The 18,315-nt window shown below is 41.3% G+C and overlaps 1 protein-coding gene across 1 annotated transcript; it reads right to left on the bottom strand.

Annotated features, from left to right (window-relative positions):
• Positions 1 to 7,239: 7,239 nt before the first annotated feature.
• On the bottom strand, positions 7,240 to 11,616 carry tmem100a (transmembrane protein 100a). Its single transcript, XM_018761478.2, has 2 exons — positions 10,582 to 11,616; positions 7,240 to 9,801 (listed from the first exon to the last, which is right to left on the bottom strand). The coding sequence occupies exon 2, from the start codon at positions 9,785 to 9,787 to the stop codon at positions 9,302 to 9,304; it is 486 nt and encodes a 161-aa protein (XP_018616994.1). The 5' UTR covers positions 9,788 to 9,801; positions 10,582 to 11,616; the 3' UTR covers positions 7,240 to 9,301.
• Positions 11,617 to 18,315: the final 6,699 nt, after the last annotated feature.

Raw genomic sequence — 18,315 nt, forward strand, 5'->3', positions numbered from 1 at the left:
GAATGTGTTAAAAATACAGAAATCTGACATTCACAAGCAAAAATAGTAGATCAACAGAGCACAACAGCAAGACATTTAATGCACGTTGGATCCATCTGTCTACGTTTTGCTCCATTACAACTTGATACTGGTATTTTTGTTTACTTATATGTAAGATTAATGAAAGCTTTACGTGTCCTGTTTTAAATTGTTTTCAGGGAGTTTGTGAACATATTAGTTAACGTTTCATATTGAATAGCCTGGCCTCTCTAGCAATACTAAATTCTGATTATCATCTGCAGATATGTTTCTTTGTTTCTTTGTTAACTAAGGAAAACCGTGGAATGTAGATAGACATGAGTATTACTGGAGAAGATGTGTGTGTTGAGGTAATCTCTGAGGTATGGTATATGGTGCAAGGTATGCTGCTAGAGGGGGGCACAGTGGCGCAGCAGGCTTGGCCTGTGCCTGCTCTCTGGCGGGTCTGGGGTTTGAGTCCTGCTTGGGGTGCCTTGCAACAGACTGGCGTCCCGTCCTGGGTGTGTTCCCTCCCCCTCCAGCCTTGCGCCCTGTGTTGCCGGGTTAAGCTCCGACTCGCTGCAACACTGCTCGGGACAAGCGGCTTCTGACTGTGTGTATGGTCCTATAGAATTTCAGCAAGCTTATTTCAAGTAAACAAGTTGCATGCACAATTTTCAAACAAAATATGAAACCTTTTTGTGTATTTACCAATATATTCCTCATTAAGAAAGTCAAGAAAACATATTCTGATATCTTGCTTGTGTAGCATTTCTTTTATTCCTATACTTTTATGACCTAGTATCCATCCATCTATCATCAGCAAATACTTTTTCAGGAAAAGATCAGCAAAAATCTACAACCTTTTTAGAAGGATAGAATAGGGCAGGGAACACACTGAACAGGATGCTATTGTATCACAAGGTGTTAATCTTGCATTTAAATTTTAAATACAGGTTGTATAATATATAAAACATCTAATCACTACTACACACACACACATTCTCATCATATTGCAAAATATTAACCAGTATGAAACTGTATGCTTCAATAAGGACAAATCACAATAATTTCATTACTTTGAAAGTTACCAGCTGCATTCATTAGTCAGTCAAAATATAATTTTCTCATGGGAAACATGAAGCTGTAAAAACCCTATAAAAGACAGCTGCTGTCAACTAACAACACTCTTAGGTCCTCCACCTTTGATGTGGGAGATGAGGGTTTGACTCTCCCCATGTGTCGAACCTATTGGAATCCCTACAATAATATCCTTTTACATGCCCTCCATTTCTCACAGCATTTGTTTATTATTTGAAAAAAAGATCTGGTGCATCTTGTTCTAGGGTATCTTCACTTTCCATTGACTTTACATAAGGAGATGTAAGGTCTAAGAGCTTAGAAAGTTTTCTGTTTAACCTGATTGCTAAGCATAAGATAATGATGTAAGAGAAACAATATTTTTAGTATCATGTTGAAGTTGTCATTTTGGCCTTATGCTTTTCCTACGTTTATCTCTTGTGGATGACAAAAAAAGGTGGAGAGCTATTGTGAGAGTTTCCATTCCCGGAGAGCTTAACAGCAATAACTAACATTATTAATTTATGCTTCAGTTACAGGGCATTAAAATGGACCCAGTTAGACAGTTGGCACTCTTTGCTTTTGAACTCCTTGGCTTGTCCAGGGGTTTTTTGGGTGAGTCAGGAAGGGCTTTCCATCCAGTCTGCATGGGAATGAGGACAAAGCTACCAGGATGGGCCCTGGAGGCCCTTGGTGGGCTGAAGTCCAAAGCTGTCCTTGTGAGAACTTGGCACAGCATGAAAGCTGCCCACTTGGTTCTGTCTGGTGAGGTGGACTCCGGAGAGATATATGAAGACAGTGAGGTAAAAGGGAAGATGGCTGTTTGCCAAAGCCAAGTCTGTGCAACTCTTTTGCACACATGTATGGTGACAAGGAGCTCATAGCCAAACAAATGCCTGTCTCCATCAGTTATGGAGAGGATGGATGATTCTACACCCTTCATAATTCCCCTGTTCCGTTCTTTGCATTTGCTTGATTGGAGGCATGTCTCTGGACATTTTTTGTATTGGTTAATGCACAGTACTGTTTGCGACAAAATGTATCCCCAGCTATCATATAAATGGCATAAGAATTATGTTGTGCGCACCTGTGAAGTATCACGATGATTTTTTCTTCAACAACTACATTTACATTTACATTTATTCATTTAGCAGACGCTTTTGTCCAAAGCGACGCACGTCTCACCAAAAGTACAATTTATGCATTACATTAAGAGAAAGAAACACAGCTGCAGACATGTGACTCAAGTAAACCTAATTTGTTGCCTACTACTTGCTGCACCGAGGTTCATCGTTCAGGTAGATGCATAAAACACAGGATAGACAAATCCTGATATACCCTCCTACCAATTTTTAAATGACTAATACACTAAGTCCTCATGGCAGTAACATCTAAATGTTATATTGTGTTTTATTAAATGCATATCACACGTTTACGATTTGCTCAGGCAAAGCCTTGGACATTTAGCCAGTAAGACAATATTGTACATCAGAGTCTGAACGTTTGCCATGTGTGCCAAGGTTAGGTCATTCGGTGTATGTTGAAAAAGGAAGAAAAAAGGCGAGGGCCTGGAGGACGGTTTTAATGATGTGCGTGGTTGTTGTTTTAAGGCGCTGCTGGGGCCACCCACATGATGTTGCAGGGTCACCAGGTCAGTGTGCGGCGATAACACTCCTGCCTTTTCATGTTCAGGAATGGGAGGGTCAGGGCTGTTGACACCCGCCAGTATCCTGCTGCCTATTATTTCCTGCAGCTGCTGGCCAGAGCCCAGGATCCTGGTGTGACAGGTGGATGACATTCACAAGGAAACAATGACACTGGCCTCCTTTCCAGGGAAAGAGAGAAAATTCAGCTGCTGCCTAATGGCCTGTCCTGAGGTTTATGCTGCAAGTGATGGCTGGGAACATATACAGTATATACTGTATATATATATATATATATATGTATATATATATATATGTCACTATGGTGTATCCAAAAATTCACCTCTAGCATGGATTTGTACCATGAATGAATTTTTGAATAAAAGCATCAGTTAAACAGCTAATGTTATGTAATTCATTTTCATGTTTTTTAACATGTGAGCTTTTGTAATTTTTTTTTGTTTAATGTCAGCTCAATATTGTTACGGTATTTAATGGTATTCTGGCTTTCTTACATATGTTTATTGTTTGGGGCAAAAGGTTGATAATTAGTAAGAAACAATAGCTGATTCTTCAGGATCCATTTCCTACATTCATGACCTAGTAAAGTGAACCATCTCCTGTATTAGACTCCAGTTAAGGATCATATAAAACATACTGATGGTTTTATAATTTTTAACTTATCTGAAATTGAAAATTGAAACTGAAAATATGTCATGCAAATGTAACCTATTCCCTTCAAGCATAACATATTAAAGTAATTGTTTCTGCATGCAGGTGAATAATAACAGTGTTCAGAAATTAGGACAGTTACAGGAGGAGGCTGCAAAATTTACATAATTATGATAATTCATGCTACTCATTGTACTGATGGAAAATGAGATCAGTCTGTCTGTGTAATTATTTTTTATTCCTGAAACACTTAAATTAAATTCCTGCTATTAAATTAGGTGTCGACTCATTAGAAATTACTTTAGCTTTAATATTTTTTATGCAGAGCATATCAATAGTCATTACTTTTTAAAAAATTTCCTTTACCTCTTCAGTACACTTACCAAGACTGTCTTATTACTGGATTAGTGGGATAACACTGTTTTATATGCGGAATCACCCTGCGGTTAATGACTTTTGTTTGTTTTTTATTGACTGTTACCATCATCTACAGAGCTGACGACCGAATGTTTTCCCTCCAGCATCACCATTTCAAGGAACCACCTCTTCATATCAGAGCTTGTTCTGTGGCACTGTGTCAAAATAGAAGGGAAAAAAAAACCACCTGTCAGAGACATGTCTTCTTATTCTACAATACTGAAAAATTGTTAGAATTGTCAGACGTGTAAAAGGGGTAACTAGGAGCTTAAATGCTTATATTGGTTGTAAAGATCCATTACAGTTAATAATAGACCTCTTATGTTACTCAATTCAGTAGAAGAGAATTTTTTTTTCCATCAGACAGTTTCAGAAACAAAATGATTTATAGAATAAGCCTAATGATAGTATCTTGCATGACTTCTCACTGCTACTGAGCAGTAAAACCTCGAAGAAACCCTCTGCTTCGTGATGACTAGTTGAACTCAATCATTATCCTCATTTCTATAAAAACACGGAGTGCTTTCACAAGAAACTGCAGGACTGCACACTTACTAAACCTCGAGAAGAAGCACTGAACTAATTAACGTTAAACAAATGTTTTTGAGAGGAAATGACTATTTGCAATTACCCTGGGTGTTACAGACATCGTTTCAGAATGCAGTAAAAGGGTATAGAAACTGCAGTCATTTCCTATTCTTCGTTCCATTCGGTAGTTCCAGGTTGCCTACCACCTCCTTTGTTCCCGGGCAATTTAACTTTCCAAGGTTTTTCTGAGTGTCTGGAGGTTTGAGCGACCAGTCTCTTCACCAGTTTCCAAAGTAAGTCATGCCAGGCTTTTCAGGAAGGGAGAGACAAAGATGTGACAACAGAATGACTGTAAACTCCATTCGAACCTGCACCATTTCTCAAACTTCTCAGACAAGACAAACACAAGCTAATGAGTATAGAACAGATGATTATTAGGCAGGGACAATGTTAAAACTTCACCTTAAAAAACAAGGTTTCTCTTCCCGAAAGGAATTGCTGAGGATATTCTTAAACAGAGATGTTGCCTTGAACCCAGAAATTCTGGAATAGGCTCCAGCCTGCCCTGACCAGAACTAGCGGCTAGTAAAAAGAAAAACTTTGAATTCATTGTTCCCTCTATTATAACAAGCTGTCAAGGCTCTGAGGCAGCAGAGCAGCCTCAAACCATGATGTTACCTCCACCATGCTTCATGGGATGTGGATGAGGTTTTTGTGCTGGTTTGCATTTCTGACTTCAGCTTTCATCTCATCTGTCCACAGAGCATTGCGCTAACATCCAGGTAGTTTTTTGAGACATGCAGTAACGATTTTTTGGAGTGTATTGCTGCCCTTCCATGAACACCATTTTTGTTTGGTATTTTTCTTATAGTGGATGCATGACCCTGGCAAGTTGAAGAGATTTTTGTAGGTCCTTTGCTCTTACTCTAGGGTTCTGTTTCACCTCCTTCAGCATTGTGAGCTGCATTCCTGCTGTGATCTTTGCAGGGCACCCGCTCCTCAGGAAAGTAGTAACAGTGTTGAATTTCTTCCATTTGAAGACAATTTGTTTTACTGTAAATTGATCAGCACCCGGGCCTTTAGATATGCTTTTGCAGCATTTCCTAGCTTTATGCATCTGTAAAATTCTTCATCTCAGGTCCTCTGAAACTTCTTTTGATTGGGGCATAGTTTATAGGAGAAAGTCTTTCTTTGTCAGTCATGAAATTTTGTTACCTCCGATCACGTCTCATTGGAACGCCTGACTCCAGTTAGCTTTAGATTGGGTTTGTCTATTATTGTGACTTTGCTGAAGATCAGACTATATTTTGTGAGTAATTAGGGCATAATTCCAGGTAATTCCAAAGAGGTCATAAACTTTTTTTCCTGACAACTGTAGCTAATACACAATGAACCGATTAAAATAAAATCAAAATTTCATCTAAATATATTGTTTTCCAGAAATGTCTTTCATAGAATGTTTTTGATAATGTGATTTATTTAACACTTCTGTTTTTGTGCTCATGAGTACCTCATAAATGCAAGGATGTGGTTTGTATCTGACATCATGTATTGGCTTTAACAAGTCTCAGGATGAGGGAGACTTCAGTGCATCACTGATAAATGTCTTGATTTATAACTTGCCTTCTCTTGAACTGGAGGCAATCCAAATCATTAGCACACAACAACTGGAAATGCAATGCTCTATGCCAGTTATAAACTCTATAACAGTTTCGCATAAAATATTCTGAAGTGAAACACACTTTCCACTTTAGAAGTTACATTAAGTGTTTGCAGTACAGTGAAGTTTATATGCTCTGTTGCAGTTTATCTTGACTCTAAATTCTCTGTTGGCTTCTTTTGTCAAGTACCAAGGCAACCATATACTACTGCAGCTATGTCTGGCGGGGGGTGCAGTGGTGCAGCGAGTTTGGCCGGGTCCTGGTCTCTGGTAGGTCTGGGGTTCGAGCCCCGCTTGGGGTGCCTTGCAATGGACTGGCGCCCCGTCTGGGGTGTGTCCCCTCCTCCTCCAGGCTTATGCCCTGTGTTGCTGGGTTAGGCTCCGGTTCACCCCGACCCTGCCTAGGGCAAGCAGCTTCGGACTGTGTGTGTGAGAGCTATGTGTGTTCATAAAGTTTGGGCTTTACCAACACAACCCCAAGAAGGATCTTTATTCTTAGCTAAGCGTGTGTGTGACCATATACATACATGAATTTACATTAAGGATTCATGTGAATAATAAAGAGACACACTGAGATATGAAAATAGTCCTCTGCTACTCATCAACTTCAACATCTGAAAAAAGAAAACCCAGTATGAATTCATGACACAAGCACGTACAAAAACAGAACTGCACTTAACCTTATTTACCTCAGTTTCATCAAAGTTTTTTGAAGTAATAAGTGAGATTTTCATATGAAAAATGCAAAAACCCGATGTAAGTTGATAGTAGAAGGAAAAATATGCTTTGTTTCTTTTCCGTGCTGCGAATTTGTAAAGCTGTTCAATTGAATGTGGCGGGGTGACTTGCAAAATAAAGAGGAAACTATTGCTTCTTGTGTAACATTATTAAGACTCCATTATTCTGCAAAATAATGCATAGTAGACACTTTTTGCTCTATCTTGGCCATAGACAACATCCTGTATATTTTCCCTTGGATGTATTTTGTTACTACGCAATTTCCAAATTCAATATTGTTTCAGAGAGCCTTGAGTTATTGATTATATTATTTTATGAAGATTTATTTTGACAAACCCATAAGGGAGGCAAACTAGGATCTTGTTTCCATGTCATCTTGTTAATGTAAAATAGGTTTTTTTTACAGCATTGCCATCAAAGAGTAGCCTTTGGTTCAAAAAGAGGCTACAGCATGCGGGCAGCACCTGTCCAAGTATCCATCAAGTCACCCCCTTTTCCGCCTTGCCTGTTCTCCACTGGGGCACCTGGTGGCCCATTATGTGAAGAGAGGACACCGTAAGCTTTAGCAGGCCTGCATGAAGTGATTAACACTGGATCCGGGAGTCAGGTGTCCAGATGACGCAACAAGACTCCCCCTCTGGCGCTCTCCCTTCCACTGGTGATAAAGTTAGCCCTCAGAAAGTGACAAAGTATATCACTGGTGCACCTCTGACGCAAGCACATAATTTTATTATAGTGTCTGGTGTCACAAGGATGCGTAGCAACGCAAAGGCTGCCTATAAATATAACTGCTAGTTCCACAGATCATCCTATTTAAAACTTTAGCGTGCCAAACCAGATAGTTGACTTGATCCTGATTTTTTACATTTAACTGACATGTCACTCATTTAAAGCACATTTACTAAAACTAACAAATAAATACTTGCTCAGTTTCTAGACCTGTTTCCAAAGGAATCAGTACATTTTTAATCCTTCCACTTAGAATGCTTACGTACATTATTATTACAGCTATAAGCAACAGAAACTGGCATAATTCATGTAAGTTTAATTTGCTTAAATACAGTTTAATCTGTTTTGTGTGCATACTGCATGTGAAGTGCTTAAGTTCTGGCACTCGGGTTAACAAAAACATATGCAGAACTGAAACAGCGTGGTCTTTGACTGACTATATTCACGTGGCTAAGTAAACTTCCCTGGGTTGGTTAGGCAAATAAGATTTCCAATTAGATGGGAAGTCTTCAATTGGTGCTAATATAAATAAAGCAAATACGGTACAATTTTATACAATTTAGATTAATTCAGAATTATTTTTTAAAATACCAACGTATGTTTAGGTTCTGTAAGAGTTCAACACTAAGAATGGGGCATTTGACAACGAAGTGGGTAGAACTGCTACCTTTGGCTCTGAACGTTGCCAGTTTGAAAAGCTACAGTCTGTAAAACGGTTAAGAATTTCATTAATTGCAGAAAATGTTCGGAAAAGTTTAAAAAATATTACAATATGAAACACTGGAAAAAACATTTATTTATTTATTTTAGGTCAGCTTTTAAGCTATGGACACTTTCATAACACCCTATACACAATTAAAGAAAACATATGAATAATTGTTATAAATACGAACAAAATGCAAGACAACTTTAATTCTGAACATATTTAATACTCACAAATGTGTGTAACTGCAGGCAACTGGTTTTTACAGTTCTGTGCTCCCTATCATTGAAAATCTTATAGTATCTACTGATCTACAGTTCATCAAATGGGTCAAAGTGCCTATATTAAGTACTTTAATAATCACGTGATGTAAATTGTGTTTTTTTTTGTAAAATCATTTAATCGTGAGCTATTCATTTAAATATCCTGCATACTGTATTTGAGTCTAGTGAATAATCAGTGTGTTTTTTAATCGCTTGGAACTACATTTACTTGAGTCATCAGCTTCTGACTTTACTTACATTTTTTGCAAGTTTGTCATTCTGTACTTTGACAATACCTATGATGTATATTGTGTTCATACAAAATATATGATTGTATATATTATATATTTAATTGATATTATTTTGTCGTACATTTTAAGTACCACATTGCCATAGCTCAAAGTACGGCCACATCACTAAGTATGACAGCAGAAACACTTAAGAGAGCACAAAGCACTGTCAATGAAAACATTGTCCGAGTTTTCTGTTGCTCTCTCTTTCTCTTTCCTTCTGCTTTACGATATTTCATTTTATCCTCAGGGACACAGCAATAACTTCATGCTCCATTTCCTATATTCCAGTTAGTAGCAATACATCTTAATTCTCCTGCTGTCTGACTGGCTGCTATCCAAGATAAGCCGATGTGACCGGTCTGAGTGGACGGAAAAAGACAGCATACTTTCACACTCAGTCTGTAAAACATGGCTCGGAAAGCCACGGTGGTCAGCGTCGTGTGTATTGACAACGGCGACTGAACATCTGGACACTGCAAGCAGCCTCGGCAGCTCCCATCTCAAGTGCCCTGATCCTGCCCTTTCATTACAGACCTTTTATCCTCCCCCATTTCATTCCATTCTGCGTCTGCTCTTCCTCAAGCGAAGCTGCTCCTCTGGCTGACCATCAGAGCTGTCTGGCTTTCCCTCCTTCGGTCCTTCTTTCGCTCCATCCTGACTTTCCAGCACACGGCACTGGAACCCAGGAGCAGCAGTCCTGTGGACAGAAGCACCAGGCCCAGGATAGAAATGGTGGAGCCATGCGAGTTGAATCTGTAAGCCACGGCAGTGACCACGATCCCGGCAATGAGGACCACCACGCCAAACGGCACTGTACAACGGTAGCAGGACATCTCTGCTCCTCCCGTGGCGGCAGTCAGCTGCACCTCGTTCACCAGCGGCACTGCGGTTGCTGGGCAGCTGCTGTTGTTGTTGGTCTTTTCCACAATTACTCTGTCTGGAGCTGCCGGCACTGTCATGGTGTCTTTGCTGGGCTCCTCTGGCATTGCAGTACGCTCTACCAGCTTCCGCCTGTTATGAGCCAACGGGTCCTTGTTTCCAGCAGGGTTTTCAACCTCTTTCATCAGCGGTTCCAAATCTATTCAGAGAAATACATACATACTTACATATGTATGTAACTGTGGGCTTGCATGCATGCACACCATGTAATTGTGCATCACCCATAATAACTATGAAATGAGGCACGTGACATAAAACAGAATCCCAAAACTTCAAAGGCAGCAGAAAACTTTTGCAGCTCAGAGTGTGGCCACCTGACATTTCATCTGTGGCCATGATGCAGATGTGACATAACAAGGAGCCCCACGAAACACAACAGGACCCCGCGGATCTAGCTCCCGTGACGTGGAATTGCACTAATTGGCGCTGTACTTAGGGTTCAATTAACGCAAATGGCGCTACCGTGGCGTGGACATGATAAAACAAAAAGTTAACGAGCGATTTCTGCGTTATATAGTTTTTGAGTAATTTTAACTGAGGTGGGCTTCAGTCATGATTAAAAACACCCACCCTTGCCTTGCTTGAATGAATGTCATTTTCGGCTTTAAAATGTTAATATTTCATCAATAATGTATGCGGCGAAAACATTTTGCTACGCAAAAAAGAATATTTTTACACTTTTTTTGTAGCATTCACACGCCATTCTTGTACAATTTGTGAGTTTAAGAGGTCATGATTAAATATTGAGGAGCATAAAGGAAACGGGATACTGGGAGACGCTGTAGTACTGTACACGCTTTGTGCAGGATCATCGCTATTGTTGAAGTTGATGTGCAAAAACCTGTTCATCATCATGGCTACTACCTCTCACCTGAGTCTTTTTTTTTTTTTTTTAATGAAAAACAGTAAGTGAGCTTACTTGGTGTAAGTGTTCTCCATTCTCGTCCTGCTTGGCTGGTATTCCCGTGTTTTTGTCTCCCAGAGTCCCTGTTTCTTAGGGTTGCGATGATGGTGGAAATAACGACGAGAAGGTTTGGGATTAAAAAGTGTTGAGCTCCTCTTACTAGCACCTTTTCTTCTTTGTCCCTCTTCTAATAGCAACTATACTTATATTTTCTTATTCAAAAAAAAAAAAAAAAAAAAAAAGAAAAAAAGGGTTGAAGGCTCCCCCGTCTATGTCACTGAAGCTGAGCGCACCTCGTCGGCGCTGCGCTCCTCCTCCTCCTCCTCGCTCGGACGCTGCGCCGCTGGTGCGGAGGTGCCGCAGATCGCCGTCGCCCCGCGCTCCTCCTTCACAGCCAGGGCTCCCCTCGCGCCGCCCGCCTCGCGCCGCCCGCCTCGCGCACAGCGGCTCCACCACAGCGGCTCCGCAGCGAGCGCCACGAGCCGGCAGCGAGAAGAGCCCTTTTTTCACGTGTAGCGCCGGCTCGGGGGGGGGGAGTTCCGCACTTTCCCTCGTTTATTCCGCGGACGGCGACATTTTAACCCTCTCCTTCCTAAAACACTTCGGTCTCGCACGAAAAGTTCCCGCACGGCTTTAGCCCCTAGCAGGAGAGCCGATTTGGAAAAGAACTTGTTTTGCAAAGCAGGAGGAAGATGTTTACCAGCAGCAGCAGCAGCAGCAGTCCCGCTCGTTCACTTTTTAGTAAAGTTAACTTCGCCTTTGTTCCACGACCTGTAGCATGATTATGTTATTTGCCAAAATTCAGTAAAGAAAAGAAGTCTAAACTGTGACTTCTTTTCGGTTTACTCTTGTGGTTAATAAGCTATTTCGCAATGATATTCTTGCTGCCCGCCGTAGATGGGAGTCCCGTCGGGGTTTCCGCGCCCCACGTGTTTCGGGGACAAGCTGAGCTCGGGAGCACCGCCACCCTCGTGCGTCATGGACGTGGGTCATTGATGAGCTTCGAGTGGGTAGTGTCTGATATGGATACCTGGCTGGATTCTGGGTGACTTGTTGCCTTTCGTTAAAACTGAGCAAGACTAGTTGAAAACAATGAATAAAATCTCTTTTTTTTTTTTACTAGGACTACAGAACATGCTGTCCAAACAGACGCAGAGAAATTTCATTGACATTTATTCATTTAGCAGACTTTTCTCAAAGCGACACAGATCTCATAGAAAATACAATGAATATGTACATTACATTAGCAGAAAGAGACACTTAGATGCAGATGCGTGATTCTTCAGTGCAGTTAGTTTGTTACTTTCCACCTTATGAACCAGTGTTCATATCAGAATCTTTATTATCGGAATATCCACGATTCCTGATCACCTTCCATAGTTCCTAGTAATTTTTTTGGAGATACATATACCCATGCAAAATGTTACAACAAATCTGAATATATGTAGCCTGCTTTCAGTTTTCTTCACAGCAATTCACCTTGGCTGTCTGCTCACAAGGTCAACTGTTCAGGTGACCTTTTAATTAATAGGCCTATAGCTACTGATACAGATATTAAATGTATGAACAAATTTGGCTATGGATTCGTTTCTCGAATCAGGAATGTCAGGTTTCTTAAATATGGTTCCTTTAAAAGATTTCCTTCTGATACAAGTGCTGAAGTGGCTGACTTGTTGGCGTCTGGTGTTCTTCCCGTTTCAGCTGAAATTGAATCCAAAGTTTGACTGCTTCTGAAAACCGCCGCGATGCCCTTTCACTTATTTTTATCAATGAGGTGGGACATGATGGTTTGTAAGAATTGGGTGTATTATCTTTCATTGCACCTCTCTGAGTAATGCAGTGGTTATGCCTTGAATGCAAAGCAATGGCAGCCCACATTAGTCCGTTTATTTAGGGACCCAAACTCAAACATGTCCTAGGCCAGAAGCAGGTCTGCATTATTTAACTCCCTGTTTCAAAGTCAATTTTTCTGACACATAGTTTGTTCATATGGGTGTTGTCTTGATCTTTTTCCTTCCTGGATTAGATCCTTCCCAAAAGAGAGACAAGGTTTCCACACGGGGACAGGAAAATATTGGCTCCTCCATTGCAGAGGGCAAATTTGTCTTCCTAAACTGAAGGATCATACATTCAGGATGTTGTGGTTTTCAGTTACCGTGCGGAAATTTTACATCTATCTGGTAAAACAAGTTTAAAGGAAAATAATTTTGGAGGTGCTGCCTGCTGTTGCCATCATGCCATGACAATTCAGTCCAGTTTGTCCTCTTCACGGATTCATACCGGTAGATACAGATTAGAGGCATTCTGTATGGGGGCTAGAACCACAGACATCTTCACAAGGATGAATGCTTCGATGATCAGCTTCACCAATTTCAGGATTCACACATTCATCAAAGAACCAACTGCATTACCTTAAAAGACCAAGGAGCATAATTTAGGGGTTAACATGTTGTAGCCAATCTGTCGATACCGGTATAGCATTTTCTTTTTAATTTGCTGCTTAGCTGATGATTATATCCAAAGAGAATTAAAGAATTTCATCATACATCTGGGAATTTTCAATGACACTCTTGCAGGTGTTTTTTCCATTATTTCTTTAGTTTATTTCCAACCTATCAAATGAGTCATCTGGGAAACTGCTGGCAATGATGGGACACTGATGCCATCCAGACTGGCTGCCTGAAGACTGGATTACAGCTTTTGGCTTTGCCGACGCTGATTCTGCATCACCTAAGTGAACAGCGATTCTTCATTTCAGCAGGATCTGCTGGTTATTTAGTGGTTAGAGCTGCTACCTTTGGACTCAGAGGTTGCAAGTTTGAATCCCACCTCTGGCTATAGTACTGTTAAATAAGGTCCTTATTGTAAACTGTTCTGGTAAAATTAGTCAGCTAAGTTATATAAGTACATTAACACTGCTTTGGAGAGAAGTGTCAGCAAAGTGAATAAATATAAATACTATGTACCCAGGCCCATCTTAATACCCTAGAGTGGGCAGCCTCCGGTACCAGCTCTGCTATTGTACCCCACAGCAAATATTTCTTAATTTGTTTGCATTTGGTTTCTTTAGTAATTAATACACTTACAGAAATAATCAAATTGTTGTGTCTGCAATCGGTGTATAAAAAAATGTCAGCTTTCCATACCAACTGATTATTCAATGACTGATAACGCATGGAAGCTTATTTTCAAAATTCCAGTAAGTTCATTGCCTAGTTTGGAATGTATTTTCATGACTATGTATCTTAATGGACAATTTACAGTGCTTAGTGAAAATGAATTTAATTTTTTAAATTTCTAATAATCATTTTAAACATCTACCGTTAGCAACAGAAATATTTACATTGACTGTTTTGAATGGGGAATGGTGCACAGCACACTGGTCACTGGTTTATACCTGAATAAGTATTTCTGAATAAGTATTTCTGGGGAATCCAGGAGTTCATATAATGAAATATTTCTAGCTTTTTCTAGTTTTATTATGGTACAATTTAATTGTGTCCTTAATTTGAAGAATTTTAAGTGCAATAATATCTGTGACAATTTTCCTACAAATAATTGAATATGTCCACTTCATCCTAAAAACATGACCTACTTATATCTCATATTATTACTCATGTTTCCAAAGTGAAGAAAGCCTTATAACTGGGAAATTGTTGGTTCAAATCCCAAGAGAGATCTTCCTGTATTGTTTCTGAACCAGGTACTTTACTAAAACCCTTGCTGTGAAAATAATCTGTTGTTTAAATGATATGTTACTTTGATAAAATATGCTATTTGTAGGTTATATTTACTGGCGATGGACTGGCATCTTGTTCAGTGTGCCCTGGCCTTGCATCCTTTGGTACCGGGATAAACTCTGGACTGCTGCGACCCTAATCAGGACAAGCAGCTATGGAAAGTGAGTAAGTGATGTTAAATAAATATGAAAGTTAAAATTTTGTGGAGTTTTCAGACTATTGGCCAAATAAATAGATGAACAAGTAAAAAAAATTTTTTTGATTTTGACTTTCATTCATAATATTCACATTATCAAATTCATAATCTTTCTGTAGTTTCTATGCTTTGGTTTCATGACATTTTCATCCTGTGCACTTACATGTTTAATTCAATTCAATTCAATTTATTTTTATAGAGCTCTCTTCTCACGCATCGACACAGAGCGCTTTAACACAGGCATAAGGCAAGAAAAACAAATACATCAGAGAAGAAACAAAGAAGACAGTTGACTAATGACTACCAAATAAAGTACGTTTATAGAGCTGTAAGTATGCCTACTGGCCACGGAGGAAAGGAACAAAAACTCCCAACTGAAAGTTGAGGGAGAAAAAAAACCTCTGGGGGTCCAAGGGCCAGTGGTTGCCCACCCCTCCTGGGCATTCTAGAAAGTAACAATTTGTAAGCCAGTTAACAAATAGTAATGATATTGTTGCTATATGGTATCTTGAATCCCCAGCTCGGGTTGGAATGTCTTGTCCATCATGGTAGTTGGTCATCATCTTCAGACAGCATGGGATTCCTCTGTCACCACCGGCCGGCCTCCTCAAGTCTTATGTAGCGTGGTAGTGCTCAAAAAGAAGAAAGAACAGGGTTAGTCATTTGTAACTTAAACCAATTTAATATGCATATCTATAAAGGTGGTTAAAAACAACCAAGGCTAGTGGAATTACATTTCGAGGGGGAATGCCTGAGTGAACATGTAAGTCTTTAGTCTTTAGTGCCACAAAGCCAAAAATATAATTTGCATATAAATTATTCTTTTTTACATTTGTTTACTAAATCATAAAATTTATAATTGTTACAAAATATTTAATCTTAGATGGGGGTGTGGTGGCGCAGTGGGTTGGACCACAGTCCTGCTCTCTGGTGGGTCTGGGGTTCGAGTCCCGCTTGGGGTGCCTTGCGATGGACTAGCGTCCCGTCCTGGGTGTGTCCCCTCCCCCTCTGGCCTTACGCCCTGTGTTGCCGGGTAGGCTCCGGTTCCCCATGACCCCGTATGGGACAAGCGGTTTTGAAAATGTGTGTGTGTATTTAATCTTAAGCAGTTTAAGTCAATGCAATTATGCAGTCTTACTTTGAACTTGTTTGACCTTACTGCCATGTTTGATACGGCACAGAAATAATTTTCAACAATGGAAACTCCAGGAATACACATTTCCTACAGAATACAAACAAAAAGTGCAAAACAAGACACGTTGCTTGCAGCTCCGTGGATGCCAGAGTGCGGGGTGGGGGAGGTTGGTTTATTGGGAACACATCCTTGGCGTCAGCTCGGAGTCTGAGATAATATGAAATGTGTGCGTCATCATTCTGACTGACCCGATTTTGTCTGTCTCTGATTTATGTACCAGAAATCAGAGCAAACCCCCAATTTCCAGTCAGACTTTATATGAGCTAGTTTGGAAGGAGATGGTGGGTGACAGCTCTTTATGCAGTCATCTGAAGAGGACTGGTGTGGGTGTTGTGTAATGAACTCTTGGGTTTCCTCCCTCGGTCTTGTGATGTCACGTTTGGAACCTCTTCAGTCTGAGCACATTATACACTGCTTTAATTAAGTAGAGCGGACAGATGTGAAAAATAATGTGTAAATATACATCAAGTCCGGGTAACACGGTGGCGCACTGAATAGCGCTGGTCCCCCAGAGCTGATGGGCTGTGGATCCAGATGTGGAATTCGGTCTGGCTCGTGCTGCGCAAAGTTTGCATGTTCGGCTTGTTTTCAAAAGTTTGTGCTGCATTGCTCTGTCGTGTGAATGGTTACATTTTTTAAGTACCTTAGTACAGTGTATCTGGCACTGTAATTTTAAATTTAATGCTTAAGAATCATGCATCAGCATTCACATCTCTCCTTCTGCATTGTAATGTAATGCACTTTTTTGTATTGTTCTCTGAGATGTACATCACTTTGGAGAAAAGAATCCACTACATGAACATAAGTTGCCTTATAAGTTGCCTTGGGGGGGGGGTGCGGTGGGTTTGGCCTCTGCCTGCTCTCTGGTGGATCTGGGGTTTGAGTCCCACTTGGGGTGCCTTGTGATGGAGTGGGGTCCCACCCTGGGTGTCCCCCCCTGAGCCTTGTGTGTGTGTGTGTGTGTTTGTGTAAGTTGCCTTGGACAATAGGGTTAACTAAATACACACACACACACACATTTTCAGAACCGCTTGTCCCTCACGGGGTCACGGGGAACCGGAGCCTACCCGGCAACACAGGGCATAAGGCCAGAGGGGGAGGGGGACACACCCAGGACGGGACGCCAGTCCGCCACAAGGCACCCCAAGCAGGACTCGAACCCCAGACCCACCGGAGAGCAGGACAGCGGCCCAACCCACTGCGCCACCGCGCCCCCTTAACTAAATACAAATTTATAATAAGAATTTGCATAGCAAATATTAATAAAGTGATACATTTAGATGCAATATTTATTCACAGTTACTTAAGGAACGGAAATGCAACTCAGTACCTGCAACCACCTGTCCCAGGTGGGGTTGCAGTGGGCCAGGGCATGCCTGGCAGCACTGGGTGCAAGGGGCACCCTGGGTGAGGCGTTGGTCTGCCGCAGGGCACCCCAGGTGGGCTTTGAACCCCAAGCCTGACATGCAGCAGGTACAGGCCAAGCCTGGTGCGCCATCGCACCCCCACCCAAGAATGGAAATAGTGTTCAATATTTACCTCAAGTCTGAAAGACATTTTGACGCGTGTAAGTCTATGTTACAATGTAAAGAAATGGAAATAGTTCTTAGTGTGGACTTACATGCACGTGCATGGCCAAGAAAATAATATCTGGTTACCAGGGCACTTTGTTTCTATCACAGACTGGCACAGTACTCACAAACTGTGCTTCATGTACCACATTTTTTTCTCTCCATACATATGCACCCTTGTTTTTATTTTGTGTTAGACTAGAAAGACCACAGCAGGCAGACAGCAGTTTACCGGGAGGTGAAATGCCCTTTCCTTTTTCAAACAGAGACGCATCCTTTTCCTATTATAGCACAGTTCCTGTGCCAACAGACATTTCTCTATGGCGAGGCCCTGCTGCCATGCAGGTCATGTCTGCAGGTTCCCCAGGTTCATGGGCTTGCATCTGAACCTAGCGACAGTCCGACTTGAAAAACGAAAATTGTTAAAAAGACGCAGTTTACAGACCACTTAGACCCAGACCAAAGTGTTTCTGTACAGACGTTTCATGTTTCTTGCTTGATGCTTTCATCGTTTTAGTTGCAGCTGTAGTATCGGAGGACTGAAACAGCTGTTAGCAGGCCAGCCATGCTTTTTTTTATTCTCTTCATCGTTAGGTAGTTAATGAGCCAGATGCGAACTTACACGTTAAAATAGATTTATCTTGACTTGCAACTGGAGCCACCTAGCCTATTTTGAAACAGATGGGTGGGGGGATGGAGCTATTGTGGGTGGCTGGGGGGCTGTTGGGGTTGTAAACTCAGATATGGTTTTCATCGGCCAAGGAGCCATGGCGTCTCCGAGAGCAAAACAACCCCTTCCACCCCGCCTCCTCTCCCAGTCCGCAGCTGCAACAGCTCTCTGGGGCGGTTTGTGATCCCCTTACCCCCGTGCAGAGCGCAGCACACCCATGGGTTCTACGCATGCCGCTAATAGCAGGCAGATGTGCTGCCCTGTTCCTGCCCCCCTTTCATCTCAACGCCGGTCCTCCAAACTGGGTGTTGCCGTTTAGTGCTTCGGCACTCCCTTCGTGAGGTCAGGGATGTGAGAACCTCACGGTAGAGCCTGGC

This window comes from Scleropages formosus, chromosome 20 (assembly GCF_900964775.1).
Source record: "Scleropages formosus chromosome 20, fSclFor1.1, whole genome shotgun sequence".
In the NCBI taxonomy this organism is placed as follows: Eukaryota; Metazoa; Chordata; class Actinopteri; order Osteoglossiformes; family Osteoglossidae; genus Scleropages; species Scleropages formosus.

Coding starts and splice junctions, on each gene's coding strand:
- tmem100a (XM_018761478.2), bottom strand. CDS start 9,787: ATGAAAGAGGTTGAAAACCCTGCTGGAAACAAGGACCCGTTGGCTCAT.